Source organism: Capra hircus, chromosome 18 (assembly GCF_001704415.2).
Source record: "Capra hircus breed San Clemente chromosome 18, ASM170441v1, whole genome shotgun sequence".
Taxonomy (NCBI): domain Eukaryota; kingdom Metazoa; phylum Chordata; class Mammalia; order Artiodactyla; family Bovidae; genus Capra; species Capra hircus.
In genome coordinates, this window is record NC_030825.1 from 61,927,433 (window position 1) to 61,946,729 (window position 19,297).

General features: G+C 42.9%; 3 protein-coding genes across 4 annotated transcripts in view; 1 reads left to right on the forward strand and 2 right to left on the reverse strand.

Annotated features, from left to right (window-relative positions):
• The window catches only part of LOC108638038 (zinc finger protein 320-like), a 20,985-nt gene extending 12,964 nt beyond the window's left edge, over positions 1-8,021 (reverse strand). For both annotated transcript variants that reach the window (XM_018063012.1, XM_018063011.1), the window contains exons 1-3: positions 7,836-8,021; positions 6,127-6,214; positions 4,540-4,666 (exon numbers count right to left, since the gene is read on the reverse strand). In XM_018063012.1, the coding sequence (XP_017918501.1) occupies positions 4,540-4,666; positions 6,127-6,141 (142 nt within the window). In that variant the 5' untranslated portion in view covers positions 6,142-6,214; positions 7,836-8,021. The remainder of the gene's footprint in view (positions 1-4,539; positions 4,667-6,126; positions 6,215-7,835) is intronic.
• Positions 1-17,959, reverse strand: part of LOC102185862 (zinc finger protein 665) — a 21,631-nt gene extending 3,672 nt beyond the window's left edge. Inside the window, exons 1-2 of the mRNA XM_018063013.1 lie at positions 17,813-17,959; positions 14,471-16,034 (exon numbers count right to left, since the gene is read on the reverse strand). Coding sequence (XP_017918502.1) covers positions 14,471-16,034; positions 17,813-17,873 — 1,625 coding nt within the window. The 5' untranslated portion in view covers positions 17,874-17,959. The remainder of the gene's footprint in view (positions 1-14,470; positions 16,035-17,812) is intronic.
• The window catches only part of LOC102188624 (zinc finger protein 677), an 83,593-nt gene that overhangs the window by 26,229 nt on the left and 38,067 nt on the right, over positions 1-19,297 (forward strand). The gene's annotated exons all lie outside the window — the stretch shown is intronic.

Below are 19,297 nucleotides of genomic sequence, written 5' to 3' on the forward strand. Positions count from 1 at the left end.
AGGAGCTTCCCTGGTGGTCAAGTGGTTAAGAATCCACCTGCAATACAAGGGACACCAGTTTGATCCCTGGGAAGATCCTACATGCCATGGAGCAACTAAGCCTGTGCACCACAAATACTGAACCCTAGAGCTCTAGAGCCCAGAAGCTACAACTTCTGAAGCCCAAGCACCTTACAACCACTATTTTAAAAATAAGGAGAGCAGACTCACAGGATTTATGTACCTGACACCAATGTACACAGGAAGCGAGAGAAAGACAATCTGAACCTGTATTTGCAGAATCAGAAAACATGTTCTTGAGTACAACCGGCTATTCAGGCAGCACACATTATAAAATACTACAATGAATACCAGGAGCTGAGAAAGAAATAATTCATGGGAGATAATAAGAGCTCTAACAGTCACACTTGGCTATCCCTCCTGGAATTGGCTTTTGAGTCATCAGCCCTGTACATACTGATTTAGGTTCTGTCGGGAGAAAGCTGTTCAGCGGATGAACATGCGTGCATATGTGCTCAGTCATGTCCAACTCTTTGCGACCGCCATGGACTGTAGCCTGCCAGTCTCCTCTGTCCATGGGACTTCCCAGAAAAAAAAAATACTGGAGTGGGTTACCATTTTCCTTTTCCAGGGGATCTTCCCAACCCAGGGATCGAACCCACATCTCTCCTGCATTGGCAGGCGGATTTTTTATCACTGTGCCACCTGGGCTTCCATAGAACTGCACAAGAGTGACTAGAATACTGACCTTGGAAGAAAAGAACTGGCAGGCTCTGAGACTGAATTCAAAGCCTCCCAATATCTAGAGCTGCCCTCAGGAGGAAATGCAAAGCAAAACTACAGTGACATACCACCTCACACCTAGCAGAATGGCCATCATAAAAAAGTCAAGAGATACAAAGTGGAGGTGAAGATATGGAGAAAAGGCAACCCACTGCAATACTGGTGGAAATGGAAATTGGTGCAGCCACCATAGAAAAAGAGCATGTAGAATTCCTCAAAGTATTTTAAAAAAAAAAGAAGGACGACCATAAGATAGCAATCTCACTTCTGGGAATACACTGAAAGGAAATGAAAGCACTCTCTTAGATATTTGTACTGCTCTGCTATTGCAGCATTATTTAACAATAGCGAAGACATGAAAAAAAGCTAAGTGTCCAACAGTGTGTAAAGAAATTTTTAAATATTATACATACAATGGAATATTATTCAGTGAAAAAAAAAAGTAAATCCTGCTATCTGTACCAATACAGACCTTCATGGCATTATGCTAAGTGAAGTAAGTCAGGAGAGAAATACAAATACAGTTATGACCTCACTTATATCACATATATATGGAATCTTAAAAACAAAAGCCAAACGATTAGAAAAAGAGAGTAGAAGAGTGATTGCAGGGGCAGGGGAATATTATTACATACAATGGAATATTATTACATACAGGGGAATATTATTGCAGTTTTAGTCATAAGGTGAATACGTTCAGATCTAATATACAGCATGGTGACTACTGTTAACAAAACCGTCTTATATACTCAAACTTGATTAGACAGTAGATGTTAAATGTTCTCACCTCCCCCCCCCACACACACACCAATTGTAATTATGTGACTTGATGGATGTGTTAAGTGTGTTCTGGTAATTATTTAGTAATATATGTATATCACATCATCACTGTACACTTTACATTTATACCATGTTACATGGATTGAAGTGAAGTGAAAATTAGTCGTGTCCGACTCTTTGCAAAACCATGAACTATACAGTCCATGGAATTCTCCAGGCCAGAATACTCGAGTGGGTAGCTTTTCCCTTCTCCAGGGGATCTTCCCAACCCAGGGATCAAACCCAGGTCTCCTGCATTACAGGCGGATTGTTTGCCAGCTGACCCACAAGGGAAGCCCAAAAATACTGGAGTGGATAGCCTATCCCTTCTCCGGCGGATCTTCCAACCCAGGAATTGAACCAGGGTCTCCTGCACTGCAGGTGGATTCTTTACCAGCTGAGCTATCAGAACTCATGCTATGATCTGTGTCCACATAACATATGTGGATTACATGTCAATAAATATGGGTAAAAAGAAAATACAAAGGAGTGCACAAAAGAAATCCTGGTTGATCATGTGAATAAGAATTTAAAAAAAGAGAGAGAGAGAAAGGAAGAAAAGATTGGGAAAAAAAGATCTCAGGAGAACAAAACAGAGCCAAAGCTAGAGAAGGAAGGAAGAAAAAGATTAAAGGAATAAAGAGAATAAAAAAAACAACCACCACAAAACTCAAAGTTGGTTCTTTGAAAAGAAAGACAAAATTTACACTCAGCAAGATTAAGAAAAAAATCAGAAGATTCAAATAGCTAAACTCGGAAATGAAAGAGGGAACATTACAACTGGTCACAACTGATTCTACAGAAATCAAAAAGGATTATAAGAGAATACTATGAGCAATTCTGGCTTCCAAGGTGGCACGAGTGATACAAGAACCCACCTGCCAATGCATCTGATGCAATCAAGAAAGAGAGACCAACGGAAAAAGACTATCCCATTCTCCTCAAAGTCAAGGAAGCAAAGAATTCTCAGGCGCCAGATGATGGAGTGTAGATGGTGATAAACACTTTGCCTTGGTCTGTGTGGGAGCTGCTGTAGCACCACTGAGCGTGAAAAGATAAACTTTACATATTGCAGGACAGAGCAAGTCAGCTGCTGCTGCTGCTGCTAAGTCCGACTCTGTGTGACCCCATAGACGGCAGCCCACCAGGCTCCCCCATCCCTGGGATTCTCCAGGCAAGAACACTGGAGTGGGTTGCCATTTCCTTCTCCAATGCATAAAAGTGAAAAGTGAAAGTGAAGTCGCTCAGTCGTGTCTGACTCATCGCGACCCCATGGACTACAGCCTACCAGGCTCCTCCGTCCATGGGATTTTCCAGGCAAGAGTACTGGAGTGGGGGAACAAGTTAGGGAGGAGAACAATTTTCTCTGAAAATTCACAAGAAATAAACTTCTGTTTTCCCATAGACATCTCCCACTTAGGGAGAGTTTCCCAAACACTATTAATGGTGCGGTTTCCTCACTGCCCTTCTGAGCTCTGACCTGTGTTGGCACCTTTGATACATTCCCATTTGTTTTTTTTTTTTTTTTTTTTTTCTATTTTCACTTCATTCTCTAGAATCTTGAGTTCTTTCCCTTGTTCTAAGATGGAGATAGTGTTCAGAAACAGAAAAGAACAGCCTTCCCTGGGTGGTGCAGTGGATAAGAATCTGCCTGCCGATGCAGGGGACACAGGTTCAATCCCTGGTCCAGGAAGATCCTACATTCCTTGGAATAACTACGCCCTTGCGCCACAACTATCGAACCCGAGATCTAGAGCCCATGAGCCGCCACTACTGAAGCCCACTTGCCCTAGAGCCTGTGCTTTGCAATAAGAGAAGTCATTTCTTTCTGGGGATGTGTTGGTCCCCAGTCTGCCCAGGACCGCGGGGATGGCTCCGGAGCTTGGGAAAGCCAAACTGCCAAGACTCAAAGCAACCTCCTTCCCATCTGGGAGGCTGGGTGTCCTCATGCCTATGGCTTCTCTGTCCCAGTGGGCAGAGCCTAGAGCCCACGGCCCCCAAAAGAGAGCTCTCGGCAGACAAAGCCAGTAGCCGAGCCTTACCTGTCCCTCCTGGCCTGCCGGCCTGGAGTCATGTGCCCTGGCCTGTCAGTATTTATTGCCTCCATATGTACTGTCCTCTGGGCCCGCTGGCCTGCCACCTCTGCTCCCAGGCTTGGTGCCACCATCCCCAGCGGGCCCTCCCTGGACCAGCCTGGACAACGATGGGACCAAGCTTGCACAGCTGGAGCCGTCCCCTCTGCCTGCATCCCACCCTACCCCACCCTTCGTCGGTTAGGTCCAGGCCTAGAATGCACAGGGTCCTGTCCCTGATTCTTCTTTTCTGACCGGGAAATAAACTTCCCCTTAAGAGAGGAAAAAAAAGAGAGAGAAGCCATTTCAATGAGAAACCTGCACAGCACAAGGAAGACTAGCCCCTGCTCGTGATAACTAGAGAAAGCCCGAGCAAAGCAGTGAAGACCTAGTGCAGCCAAAAATAAGTAAATAATTTAGAAGAAAAGAAAAGAACTCCCAGCTCCTCACTCAGCTGAGGAGTGAGGACATTACAAGGGGGAGGTCTGGGAAAATACTTCACACATTCATCTACCGCCTCCTTCTGAATGCAGAGGGAACAGCGTAATATGCGGGTCTCGAGCTCTCTTCCTAGAACTACTGAATCAAAAGCAGAGGGAGAGCAAACAGGGAATTCAGGATTTTACAAGTTTGCCATTGGACTTCGTAAATACTTAAGCTCTGGAACAACTCCTAGTGTATCATGAAATGTGCATATTTCTGAAGAAATGGTTAAACTCCTGATGCCAATCACAAAGCTTTGCATGTCTGAGTCAACAAGGCTCTGAGGTCAGTCAAGCAAAACAGGGGCTCCCAAGAGGCACAGAGGGAAAATGCAGAGATACCCCAGGGCAGATCCCAACTTCTAGAGGAAAGTGATCCTCACCCACAGAGAGCAGGTTCCTGTAGGTCTCCAGCATCACGTCCCTATACAGGGTCCTCTGAGCAGGGTCCAGGCATTCCCACTCCTCCTGAGAGAATTTGATGGCCACATCCTTAAAGGTCAAATGTCCCTGAAATAAAAAATATATCTCACTGAGGGACTACAAGGAGAGTTCTTATCTTCACACAAAATGAGAAGGAGAGAGGATCAACTGGGTTGGAGAATAGGTTTTGACAGATTCCAGTACAGGCATTTTGAGCAAGTTATGTGCCTCGAATTTTCATTTCTTGGCTTCTGTAAGAGAATATGATATCCTCCAAATCAGTGTGGATGACTGATTTCTGTGGATGATACATGAAATATACAAGCAAAAATGAAACACAGGTTGGCTACACAGGAGAGTCTGATATTCTGTTGTACACACTGAGTGGGATTCAATATGCAGATGAGCTAGTGAGTGGTGTCCTGAGAGATGAAAAAGTCCACAGTAACTTTACAAAAAGATCGGGATTTAACATTGAGATGAGGATAACAAGAGAAATGACAAAAAGCGTTTCTATACTTCCTATGTGCTAAGTATTACTCTTAATGCTTCACGTGTATTGACAGTTACTACATGTATTAACATAGAGTCCCTGAGAAAGTTGAAACAAGTACAAGGTGAAACTGTGCAAATGCATAATGTGTGTACACATCCACACATAATGTTTCCATTTTTACTCCTATTTAAATTATTAATGTGACAGTGTAAAAAAATTAAGATATAATCTCAATTGTAAAAAATAAAAAACTTACTATAAAATGCTGTCTTTTATAAAAGCCATGAACTTGCACATGCATGCATGTACACACACATGTAAATATCCAATTCACTAAAATGAGAGTAGCTGTTTCAACGTATTTTGGGCAAGTTTTTAAATTATCATTTTTACTTAATGTAGTTCAGCATCTCTGGGACAGGGAAAATGTTCTAATCTTACATAATTTAGTTTGTCAACATTATTCTACAGTAGGTTAGCAAAGAATGAGTACAAGCATGAATATATAATACTTCAATCTCTGTAAAATACATATAACTCAAAATGCAAATATAATTTTACCCATTTAAATCCAGATAAGTAACTATTAACAAAAGCCAGAGTTTGTTTACTCCACTAACAAAATATTGATTCAAAATTGGAAAGGATATTAGTGGTATACAGGGGCTTCCCTCATAGCTCAGTTAGTAAAGAATCTGCCTGCAATGCAGGAGACCTGGGTTCGATCCCTGGGTTGGGAAGATCCCCTGGAGAAGGAAATGGCTACCCACTCCAGTAGTTTTGCCTGGAGAATCCCAGAGACAGAGGAGCCTGGCAGGCTAGTCAATGGGGTCGCAAGAGTGCAAGAGTCAGACACAACTTGGTGACTAAACCACCATTAGTGGTACATATTACAACAGTAGGGTTGAAAAGTTCTTGAATTAAAAATTGGAAAAAAAAACCCCACTTTTATTAAGCAAGAACATACTTAACCATCAGAGAAGACTGGTAATTCTGAAGCAGGGCATTTTGGAAGGACCGACAAAATGATCAACTGAGGATATGACTTCACCTGAGAAAGAGCCATTCTTGACCTCTTTTCTTTCCTCTTCTGCCTCCTCTGGATTTCTTCCTCAGAGGTGAATCTTTCAAGGTCAATCCTGAAAGTTGAAAACAGGCTGTTTAAGGCTTAGAATCAACATCCCCTTTCCTGTGCCACAACCACACACACAGGGAAGACCTCACCATATGGAAGAGACAGTCCTCTGCTGCCCACTGTCGCAAGAGGTGCGTGTAGGCACCCGCCAGGACTAAGGCACCCATCTTCCTGCACACAGCGCTCCCATGGGCTCAGCCCAGAACCTGTTTTAACAACATCACAGGAATACATTTCCCTCTGCCAAATCCACTGCCTTCATTCTTCCACAGGTGAGATCATGTTACTCAATTCAACCCATGCATGCACATCTCAGCCTCAGCATCTGTGTGTCCCAGGAAACCTGAGTTAAGATGCTATGGTACCCACACCATTTCAGGCAGCCCACATCATCCATAAACACACTTGCAGATGCTCCAGCCAGAACAGCAACATCCTTTGCGAACAGTTCCCTGCACCCCGTGATCCCACAACTATGCCTGGGACCCACACACACACAATTCACTGGGCTCATCCAGAGGCCCACACTTGCTCCCACAACTCTCCTGCAGACCCCAACAGGCTCCCCTCCATTTTCTCCATTTTTCCTCCTCTCCTCCATGCAAGCATGAAGAAACAGAGCTGAAAGGCATAGAGACCTCCGGGCACGAGCACTCTAAGAGGAACGCACAGAAGCTGCATCCAAGGACTCTGAGTGTTCAGGAATGGAGACCAAGAAGCTGACCCTTCGGGGAAAATACTGAAGGGGTTAGCTTGGAAATAAGCTCTGCGAGAATGTGCTCATCATGAATAGAGGGGCTCTGTTGGAAGGTTTGAGGTCAATCAGCCCATTCTGCATCACCGGCGGAGAACACAGAAGACAGACCTGAGGGGAACATCCACTTAGTATCTCACTATTTTAACAGATCGCATAAAATGGAAGACAACGGAATATTAGACTGACTAAACTAGGTTTCAACTGCTAAAAAAAAATCACTGACATCCTTACCAAGTACTCATTGAAACAGGCCCTCGCCCGTCCTCTACGAGGCCATCTGTCCTCACTCATTCTTATTTCCTCCTTAGTTTCCCCACTTTTCTGTGAACCGCTCTGTCTCGGCTTCTCCTGATCCCCCTCGCCCACATATTTACAGGGATATCGATCGAATAAGATGCCTGCCTAGCGGAAGAGAGCATTTTCCAGCGAGAAAGCTGGGTGTCACGGGGCTGACCCATGTCACCTCCCCCCACACGCGGACGGGGAAACGTCACTATGAAGAGGCCTGTGCGGCAGAAGGACCGGCCCGACGCGAGGACAGAGGGGCTGGGAGGGCGGGGGTCTCAGGAGCCGCGAGGGCTCCCCAGAACCCCAGGACCGGGGAGAGGACGGGCGCGGCCCCTCCGGGAGCGGGGACGGGCGCGGCCTCCAAGGCGAGGTTATGGGGGACGAGGAAGGGGAGGAAGAGGGGAGAGCGAATCCATGTTGGGGGAGAGGGCTTTACGCGGGTCAGCGGGGGCGGTGGTCAGTAAAGGATTTTAAGCAGGAACATAGAGCGAAGAAAACCAAGGGTGGGGGGAAGCCAAGGCACCGAACTCGCCTCAGAGAGATTTGAAACGCCCCCTGTGACGGCGACGTCTGGACTTACGGGGCACAGAGGGGTAGGTGCGGTGATTTTCAGGTCCCTAGTTACTCCCACACCCTGAGGAAGGGTTGGGCGCGCGGCTGTGAGGCGCAAATTTACACGAAAAACAAGAAACAACGCGCCGCAATATGACCTTCCCTCCGCGATCTTCACTTCCGGGTCCGTTGCCAGCTGCGCACGCGCGGACTCGGAGGCACGGCGGCGGGGGCGGAGCGCGGCCGGAGAGGGGCGGGGCGTGGGACCAAGGTCCGCGCGAGGCGGGCGAGAAGGCAGGAAAGGGGCGGGGCCTGCGCGTTGAGAATGTTTTGCGTCTCTTGATTCATCGTTGCTCCCTGCTAAGAGATTAAGTTACTGTCTCTCCATCTAAAGGAAGTCACTCCTGAATATTCATTGGAAGGACTGAGGCTGAAGCTGAAACTCCAATACTTAGACCACCTGATGTGAAGACCTGACTCATTGGAAAAGACCCTGATGCTGGAAAAGATTGAAGGCGGGAGGAGAAGGGGACGACAGAGGATGAGATGGTTGGATGGCATCACCGACTCGATGGACATGAGTTTGAGTAAATTCCGGGCGTTGGTTTCGGACAGGGAGGCCTGGCGTGCTGCAGTCCATGGGGTCGCAAAGAGTCGGACATGACTAAGCCACTGAACTGAACTGAAGATGTTTTCCTCTAACACTGAAAACGGTTTAAGTCAAAAGCTTGTTTGTGCCAGTCGGTAGGTTGCACTCAGTCCTGTGAGACTGAAGCAATTCAGCGGTCTGAGATCTCGAAGAAGGATCTGTATGTGGTGGTGGTTAGATCCAGAAACATTTCCTGCGGTTGAATTTAATTCAAGCAGTCTGCAGTTGTTCCATACAAACTAGAATGTGAAATACAAGCTCTGCATGCGTAGAAGTAGCTATTTTACACTGACATTCTACAGAATAGCATTTTGGCTTCTATTCCCTGTTCTCACAGGAGGCGAACTTGGCATTGTGCTCTGTTCCGGAGACTCATGGCGACAGGACTGATCAAAGAATTTTTCACATATTGATAAGTAGGCAAGTCATTCTGATTTCAGTTAACCTGAATTTTATGCTAAGACACCTGTTTGTGTCCTTTCTCCTGTGGAGGGAAAAGTCCAGTTCCTCCTTCCTGTGTGTTTCTTCCCTCTGTCTCCTTTACCCTTAAACTACTTCCACACTGACAGAGAACACTCCACTTTCTGACACTTCTGATCAACAAATATGTGGGTGTTTTTTCCACAACAAGCAATTGCATGTGACACCAGCTGAGTGTCCTACAATTTAACTCAAGCTCAGCATCGATATAGCATCAGATCCCACACATCCCGCAAATCTGCCCCTCTCCTGTCCCCACTCCACTGCCCCCCACAACACACTTCAGATGCCAGTAAAAGTCCAGGTTGTCATCTCTGCTTCTGACCAGCTGGCTTTAGATTGGGGTTTCCAAACCCTTTTTTGGTTCATACAAAAGTATACACACAGCTGGTTTATATAGTGCTGCTTCTAAGTCCTGAAAAAAAAAAAAAATCTTAACTGGAAGTCCCAGATTTTAAATGTCTCCAGTGGAAACTTAGTATCACACCCCACCAAACCACACATCAGTTGTAACTAGTCCTCAGTCATTGTAAATGTTCCTGTCCTGGCAATTTTCTCCTAGTTTGTCCACCCAATGGCCTTTCTCCATTTGCATGACACTCTTCAATTAACGAGTGATTCTTCTCAAATATCACCTTATCATTAGAGCATTCTCTGAACACACTGTTTAAATCAGGACTCTCACTCTATCATTGCACATGCACACCTTCACTGTATTTATCACCATCCTGTTTTATTATTGCTGACTTCCCTTACAGAATATAAGCTGTTTGAAGATGGTCATTGATTCCCTGCTGTATCATTAGTGATTAGAATTGTTCCTCATTGATAGAATGAGTGAATGCATTTTATCACTACAAAGAAGAAAGCTACTGTAATGCATAAGTTTACAGATCAGTGGGTTGTCATCAGGTAAACCTCAAATTATATTTGTGGCATTGAAACGGAGCTGGCCTCTATGATCCTTGCCTCCGCCCCACCCCTCACCATGTCTTCTGCCTGCGTTTTGTCTGTGGAAGACTTTAGTCAAAGAATAATTTTAATCAGAAAAGTGAGAAATGCTTAAACAAAGGAAGGAGACTAAATAATAATAATGTAGTCATTAAGCATAGTCAAGGACCGTTAGTTCTTTCTTAAGGGCTGTGGATAATATTCTGAACCATATCCTGTGAGCTGTCCTATAGATACCAAAACCCCAGATGGAGAAGTTAACTACAAGATGGCCAGACTGTACCCAGGACTTGAGCTGCCACAATTCCAAGAATTGACCACAAAGAAATGGGAACAAGTGCACCCCAGAACTAAAGATTAACTGTACCTTAAACAACCAAGACGCTACTGCTAGTCAGACCACTGATGACCAACAGGAAGATGACTGTTAGAGATGACTGTGCTATTTCTGCATGTAATCTGCCCCCCCCCACACACACACACGCACACACTGTCTGTAGAAGCTCTCACCCCTGCTTGTCGGGGGCAGGGTGGGGAGTTAGCCTTTAGACAGATGTCCACCACCCCTCCCCCACAGTTGCCAGCAACTGAAATAAACTTTCCTTTTCCCCAACCTGGCCCATTTACTGGCTTTTGAGCCGTGAGCAGCCAGACCCCCTACCCATACCTTTTGGTAACAGCATCCGATTCTTTACTCCCATAACGTACAACCTAACATTCTGAACATTTCTGATAAATTGCCATGCTGTTTTGTTTATACCGTTAATTTTCTTGTGGACAAACATTGTGACAGAGATAACATGAACATCCCAAAGAGATATACTACTTTTATTTCAGTAAACCCAGGATCAGTCTCATTTTACTATCAAAGTTTGTTCAGATCACATATAATCTTTCCAATTTAAGCCAAATTAAAAAAGAAAAAGACCAGCCAACCCAGTTCATTACAAAGTTCCCTCAAGTTCCCTGCCTAGGGAAATTTTTTTTTTTAAACATTTGGCTGCATTGGGTCTTAGTTGTGGCTTGTGGGATTTTCATTGCATCATGCAGGATCTTTCATCGTGGCACATGGGCTTCAGAGCGTGCGTGCTCAGTAGCTGCAGCGTTCAGGCTTAGTTGCTTCATGGCATGTGGGATTTTAGTTCCCTGACCTGCATCCCCTGAATTGCAAGGCAGATTATTAACCACTGGGCCACCAGGGAAGTCCCCTGCCTAGGGAATGTTAAACCATACTCCCTCTGAGGACTCCAAGTCCTGAGAAAAAACAGCTTGAATAAAACTCAGGACATCATTTAAAGCAATGATGTCTGAATATCAGGAGAAATCACTGAAGTACCCAAGAAACACGGAAGAAGTGGGCGGGGCTCAAAGGACCCACGCTGGTACCAAGCATGGGTTTGGGACAGACTCCAGGGTCCTCCAGTAGGTGTCCCTGATGGCCTATTGACTACAAGAAAATGTCAACAAAATTCCATTAACAATCAAGAAGGAAAAAGGGAATTTTATTTGAGCCAAGCTGAGGATTATAATTTGGGAGACTCTCATAAAGCTCTGAGAACTGTTTTGCCTGTTAGAAGTCAAAGGCAGAGTTGAATATACATTTTCAAGATAAAGGATAATTCATCAATATGACATGTTGATCATTTTTCATAAACTTCACCAAGGACATACAGTCCAGGTAACCATGTACAAAGCAAGCAGTAAGTCACCATGACCTTTCACAGAGTTGAGAAAGAACACTACTCTTTTAAAAAATATCTAATTAATATTTATTTGGCCAGGTCTTAGTTGCAACATGGGGGATCTAGTTCCCTGACCAGGGATCAAACCCAGAACCCCTGCCTTGGGAGTTCGAAGTTTTAGCCACTGGACCACTAGGGAAGATCCTAGAACACTTTTAAGAAGTTAGATCACTAGTGTCAGAAACTAAAAAGTTGAGCTTTATGGTCAAGGAGGCACTCCCACCTCTGAGGAGCTGTGGTTTATGTGTAACGCAGATGTACACTGCATATGAGGGAGGGAGGGAGGGAGGGAGGGAGGGAGGGAGCCCAAGCAAACAGAAGTGTGTGTTTTTTTTTCCTTGTCTTGCCTTGAAATATAAATTTTATTAAAATATGAACTCCAAGCACACACACAAAAATATTATTTTATCTATATTTCTGAAATTTTATCTCCTAGTATTTTTTATATGTTCACCATATCTTGTCACTTCACGTAAAGCTTCAAGTGCACACACACACAAATGTATGTAGGAATATAATCATACAGTGTAGATTTACAACCGAGGAGGCAGATTTCAGGGGGCTGAGTCTGAAATTGTACTGCTACAGTATTTTAATTATAGCTACAGAAATAATCTCGGTTACACTATGGAGTTTGTAACTCCAATGTAAATTGTGAATATATATCTTTTTCAAATACTTTGTTTAAATCTAATTTGAAAAGAAATTGTCACAGATGCCATTCAGCCTAGAGAACATGATGATGTATACTTAAGGGTCATTATTATGATGCCCCCAATGCAGTGGGATGTGCTTGCATTAACAGAAGGCACACGATTCACTAAGGATCACAAAAAAGATTGGGTTTCCTTACTGGCTCAGATGGTAAAGAATCTGCCTTACACTGCAGGAGACCTGGGTTCAATCCCTGGGTTGGGAAGTTCCCCGGAGAAGGGAATGGCTACCCCCTCCAATATCCTTGCCTGGAAAATCCCATGGACAGAGGAGCCTGGTGGGCTATGGTCGATGGGGTCGCAAAGAATCAGACAGGACTGAGCAACTAACACTGTAAAAAAAAGATTACATTTTATTCATTTGGATATGAGAAGTATGATACATTCTAATAAATAAAATGGTATCAAAATGCAACTCTAGAGGCCAAATCCGCAGCCTTCACAGATACACTACTCTGATTCTTTTGATGACTGTCCTCTGTAACATTATCCCTTTGGTTTCTGAAAATGAGACTAATTTTGAATATTTTATATATACAGTAGCTATTCCCCTTCAAAACACAGGGAGACAACTGTTCCACCCCCATTTTTTTCTCCCACATGTGCCTTCCCTGAAGTTACTTAGCATGCACACACGCAGTGGATAATGCAATATTATGTTCCAGGTGTACCACATAACTATTTTAACAACTGTATACAGGATGAACTAATCACCCCAGTAAGTCTAGTAGCCATCTGTCCCCGTTCAAAGTTATTATCACTGACTATACTCCTTATTTTGTATATTACACCCTACACTTCATTATGTAACTGTAGACCTGTACCTCTTAAACCTTTCCTACTTCACACACAAGGGCCTCCCTGGTGGCTCAGACAGTAAAGAGTTGGCCTGAAGTGCAGGAGGCAGGGGTTCCATCCCTGGGTTGGGAAGATCCCTGGAAAAGGAAATGGCAACCCACTCCAGTATCCTTGCTTGGAAAATTCCTCGGACGGAGGAGCCTGGTGTGCTACAGTCCATGGAGCTGCAAAGAGTGGGACACGACTAAGCGACTTTACTTTCACTTTTTCACTTTCTTTCACTTCACACACACCTGCCCTTCTGGCAACCATCTATTTGTTCTATGTATGAGACTATTTTCCTTTTGTTTTCTAAATTCCACATATAAGTGAAATCACAGGTTGTGTCATTCTGACTTATTGCACCCAGTCAAATACCCTGTAGAGTTGTGTATGTTACTGGAAATGGCAAGATTTTGGTTTTTCTTCACAACTAATATTCCACTGTATACGTGTATATATGTGGATGTGTGTGTATATGTATATATATATTTTTTCTTTTTATCTATTTTATTGATTCATCTATTGGTGGACTTTTGGTAGGTTTCTTACCTTGGCTACTTTGTTTAGAAAAAAATTTTTTTTAATGTGGAACATTTTAAAAGTCTTTATTGAATTTGTTACAATATTCTTTCTGTTTTATGTTTTGTTCTTTTGGCCTCAAGGCATGCAGGATTACCTCCCTGACCAGGGATTGAACCCATACCTCCTGCAATGGAATTGCGGATTCTAAGCCACTAGACTACCAGGTAAGTCCCTTACCTTGGCTATTATAAATAATGGTACAATGAACGACAAAATGCATGTATTTTTTGAATGAGCATTTTTGTTTTCTCTAGGTAAATGCCCAGATGTGCAATTGCCGGATTATATGGCAGCTCTATTTTTAATTTTTTGAGGAGTGGCCATAGTCTGCCATAGTAGCTACCAATTTACAATCCTACCAAAAGTGCTTGAGGGTTCCCTTTTCTCCTCATCTTCACCAACACTGTGAGCTGTCCTTTCGATGCCAGCCCATTCTGACAGGTGTGAAGTGGTATCTCATTGTGGTCTTGACTTGAATTTCCCCGATGATTAGTGATGCTATGCACCGTATCATGTACCTTTTGGCCATCTGTAAGTCTCCTCCTCCATGATGGAGTCTCTCAACCTGAGTAGGGCTTGAATACTTGCACAAGTTTTAAGGTTTCTTTCTACTATGAATTGTCGGATGAGCCCCAAAGCTCAAGTTCTGAATAAAAGCACACACGTGTTGGATTTATGTGTGTTTTCAGTATGCCTTTTTTGATGCCTAGTAAGGCTTGCAAATTGGGTATAAGCTTTGCCACATTCATGACATTTGTAAGGTTTCTCTCCAGTATGGATGGTTTTATGTTGAGTAAGGTATGGACGCATTGTGAAAGCTTTGCCACACTCATTACATTTGTAAGGTTTCTCTCCAGTGTGAGTTCTCTCGTGACCCCAAAGTTGGGAACGTTGGATAAAGGCCTTATCACAGTCTTTACATTTGTAAGATTTTTCTCCCGTATGAATTCTCTGATGTGCCATAAGGCTTGAACGTTGGGTAAATCTCTTGCCACACACATTACATTTGTGTGGTTTTTCTCCAGTATGAATTCTCTCATGACCCCAAAGTTGTGAAAGTTCAATAAAGGCCTTACCACACACATTACACTTGTGTGGTTTCTCTCCAGTGTGCATTTTCTGATGTCGAGTAAGGCGTGAAAATTGGGTAAAAGCTCTGCCGCACTCACTACATTTGTAAGGCTTCTCTCCAGAATGGATTGTCTCGTGCTGAGTAAGATTTGATCTCATGGTGAAGGCTTTGCCACACACAGTACACTTGTACGGTTTCTCTCCGGTATGGATTTTCTTGTGTTTGTTAAGGCTTGACCGCTCGGCAAACGCTTTGCCACATTCATTACATTTGTAAGGTTTCTCACCACTGTGCATCTTCTCATGACACCAAAGGAGCGAATGCTGGATAAAGGCCTTACCACATTCACTACATTTGTAAGGTTTCTCTCCAGTGTGCATCCTCTGATGATTTTCAAGGTGTGAGTTTCTACTAAAGACCTTGCCACAGACATCACATTTATACGGTTTCTCTCCTGTGTGCACTCTCTGATGTGTAGTGAGATTAGAACCCTGGTTAAAGGCTTTGCCACACACATTACATTTGTAAGGTTTCTGTCCAGAATGGATTCTCTTATGATTTCTGAGATTTGAGCTTTTGCTAAAAGCCTTCCCACAGTCATTACAGTTGTAAGATTTTTCTTCAGTGTGTGTTCTCCTGTGTTGTGTGGGTAACACAGGAGGTTCCACAGTAGGAGGAATTCTATGAAGTGGGGAAACTGAGGAACCATTGTTAACTGACTTCTCAACTTGAGGGCCTCTATACATTTTCTCCTCAGCTGGAAATCTCTGCAGTTCAGCCACCTGTGCCTGCAGCCTTGCTCCAGTTCTATTGTCCAAATACTTTATATCTTTGCTTCTAGCAATGCTCATGTTATTTTTCATTGTTAACCAACTTCTTATGAATTGCTTGTCATGCACGAAATATTCATATGTATTACTTCTTACAGAAACACTCTGAGGAAAATTCAGTAAGGATTTATTATCCTGATTTTCTCTCTGACTGAGATTTTTCTTACGGGTCAAAAGCACTTCTTTGTCATTTCTTGCATCATATCCGCACTCACTCTCACTCCTCTGCATATTTTCACAGACTTCCTTGAGGTCAAAATCCTTGATGCCATGGTTTTCATTTCCATATAATTCTCCTAAATTAGTGTTCTCTCTTGGTGATAATTTGTTAATTGCAAATCCAGCAGAAAGGATTCCTATAAGATAATCTGGAAAATAAATATATTGAATTACATAATTATACAAAAATGTGTTTAATAGCATGTGGCAATATAAGAAAAAAATATTTTAAAAACTCTATATATCACAATGGGATTCCCAGGTGGCACTAGTGGTAAAGAACCCACTTGCCAATGCAGGAGACATAAGTGATGTGGGTTTGATCACCTCCTCCCTGGAGGAGGGCTTGGCAACTCACTCCAGTATGCGTGCCTGGAGAACCCCATTGGCAGAGGAGCCTGGTGGGCTACAGTTCATAGAGTTGCAAAGAGTCAGACACAGCTGATGCAACTTAGCAGGCATGCATGCATGCAATCCATGATAAATCTAGCAGGTTAAGTTAATAAATAACTGCAATTATACTAAATAACAGTTTCTGGCATTCTAAAGGATTCTTCCATTAAAAACAGAAGAAAGAATATATATTCCAGAAGGAATATATTATAGGAAAAGTGAAATATATTTTGAGAATTACTGAAGTTTGTCTATCTTCTGAGAAGTTCTCTCAAGGATATAAAATGTGAAAGGGAATGAACGAAACAGTCCTAGGGTCAGGACAACAGAGAACTTGATATGTATTAACTGAAAACCAAGAGAGATCAAGGGAAAAGATGACTCCTGAGAGAGCCATCTCAGTCCCTCTCAAACCAAAGCATCGAAATGGTCAGCGGTGTCCATTATAAAATAGAAAATAGAATGCTATAGGTCACAACAAAGCCCTTTTTCAGCTCTGAATGAGCCACAGCATCATGGTGGAATGGAGTTTAAACTTTATATTTGAACAAGTTTGAGTGTATGGGATGGATCTCCTTTGAGATCCGCTAAGAAACAAACTATTATTTTTCTACAGATAATTCCCACTTAGGAAGAATTTCCCAAGCAATATTTAATGGAGCAGTTTACTCTGTGCCCACTTGAGCTCCTACCTGTATTCACATCTCAATCTATTCATACTTGTCTGATTTTCCCCGATTTTCACTTTGCCTCCAAAGTCCAGGGCTCTTTCCCTTGCTCTAAGATGAAGATAACATTCAGCTTATAAGAGATTTCAATTCATAAAGTAAAATGGGACACGACATGCTAGGCTATTACAGAACACATGCCCACTCTTTGTTCAGCTAAGAAAGAAAATTATAGATGGGTCTAGAAATGCATCATAAAAATTAGTCAACTGACTGCCTCCTGAAGTTTTAGATTACGTAGGGTCAGGAAAATCCACTGTAGAAGGGATAGGCTACCCACTCCGGTATTCACGGGCTTCCCTGGTGGCTCAGATGGTAAAGAATCTGCCTGCAATGTGGGAGACCTGGATTTGATCCCTGGGTTGGAGAGATCCCCTGGAGGGGATAGCAACCCACTTTATTATTCTTGCCTGGAAAATCCCATGGGGTCGCAAAGAGTCAGACACAACTGAGCCACTAAGCACCCCACAGCACGGCGTGCAGATTATCTAATTAACTTTTAAGAACTACTGAATCAAAAACACAAGGGTGGAAGCACAGAATGAGATGTTTTAAAAAAATGTGCTGTAACGCTTTCTGACTACTAATATTCTGCAACCACCACTGATCAAGCACGAATGCCCAACTTCTGAAGAAATGAGAAGTTATAGAGTGATAAGCCATGTCATGAAGCCTTTTCATTCTGAATCCAAACAGCTTCAATCACTCTCTTAAGAACAGGGATTTGAAACTTTAACAAGCATGCCAGGGGATCCCAAGTTTGAGACTCAGAAGGGAAAACTCAAAAGATACATAGAACTAGTTACCAACTTCTGGCGAGAAGTTATCATCACCCAGGGAGACCAGGTTCCTGTAGGTCTCCAGCATCACGTCCCTGTAGAGGGCCCTCTGAGAAGGGGCCAGGCATTCCCACTCCTCCTGAGAAAATTCGATGGCCACATCCTTGAATGTAAATAGTCCCTGAAAGGAAAGCACATTTCACCAAGTGGACAAGGAGCAAGCTCCGAGTCTGACAAAATTACAGAAACAAACATGTAAGGATTGACTTGGCTGGAGCAAATGTCCTGACCGATCTGTAAGATAATTTTGAGCAAGTTCCTTTTCTTAAATTTTTTTAAACTGAGGTGAAATTCATGTAACATAAAGGTAGCTATTTTAAGGTACCATTCAGTGAGTGGCATTTAGTACCCTCACAATGTTGAACAAACACTTGCCTATCCAGTTCAAAAACATTTTATCATTGTTAAAGGAAATTTACCCATTTAACAATCTCTTCCCGTTCCTCTTTGGCCCCCATCCCTGTATATCATAATGCTTACTGTCAATTATGCATTTACCTACTTGTGATATTTTCATATAAATGCAACGGTATGAAATGTGAGCTTTTCTGTATGGCTTCTTCCACTTACAATGGTTTTTTCAATTTATCCATAATATGGTATCAGTACTACACTCCTAAAGTATTCCTTTTTCAGGGCTGAAAAATATTTAATTTATGACTACAACACGTTTTACATATCCACTCATCCCCTGATGGCCATGTAGTTTTTACCACTTCTTTCCTAATTTTAACAGTTCTGCTGGAACTTTCATGTACAAGTATGTGTGCAAATACCTATTTTTAACTTTATTTTTTGCCTGCACCTTGTGGGATCTTAAATTTTAGTTCCCCAACCAGGGATTGAACCTGTGCCCACTACAGGGAAGTGCAGAGTGTTAACCACTGGACCAGCAAGGAAAACCCTTTATTAATATTTTCTATTTGTTTAAACACAATTCTCCCACTTTCCTTTAGTTCTTTGTCCATGGCTCCCCGTAGCTCTTTAGGGATGCTTAAGATGGTTGATTTAAAATCTTTCCTTAGAACTTGCAAATTCTGTTCTTCCTTAGAAACATCATCATTAATGCAGTAATCATGCTTAAGCTCTGGTGAAGGAAATGGCAACCTGCTCCAGTATTCTTGCCTGGAGAATCCCATGGATAGAGAAGCCTGGCAGGCTACAGGCCACCGAATCGCAAAAGAGTTGAACACAACTTAGTGACGAAACAACTACAACAACAATAACATGCTTAAGCTGCTCAATCTGGAGAAATCCTTAGGCATCTGTACTGAAGCTAGCCTGCTCAAAACCAGCCACTGTGAGATCTTTTATAACAGTAACAAATGTGAAACCCTTGTGTCTTCATGAAGAGAATGATCCAATGAGGATGTAAAAAGGAAAATTACCTCTATGTTTTCTAAAGTGAAAGTAACTCCAACATGTATGGCTTGTGAAAATTTAAACTTGCAG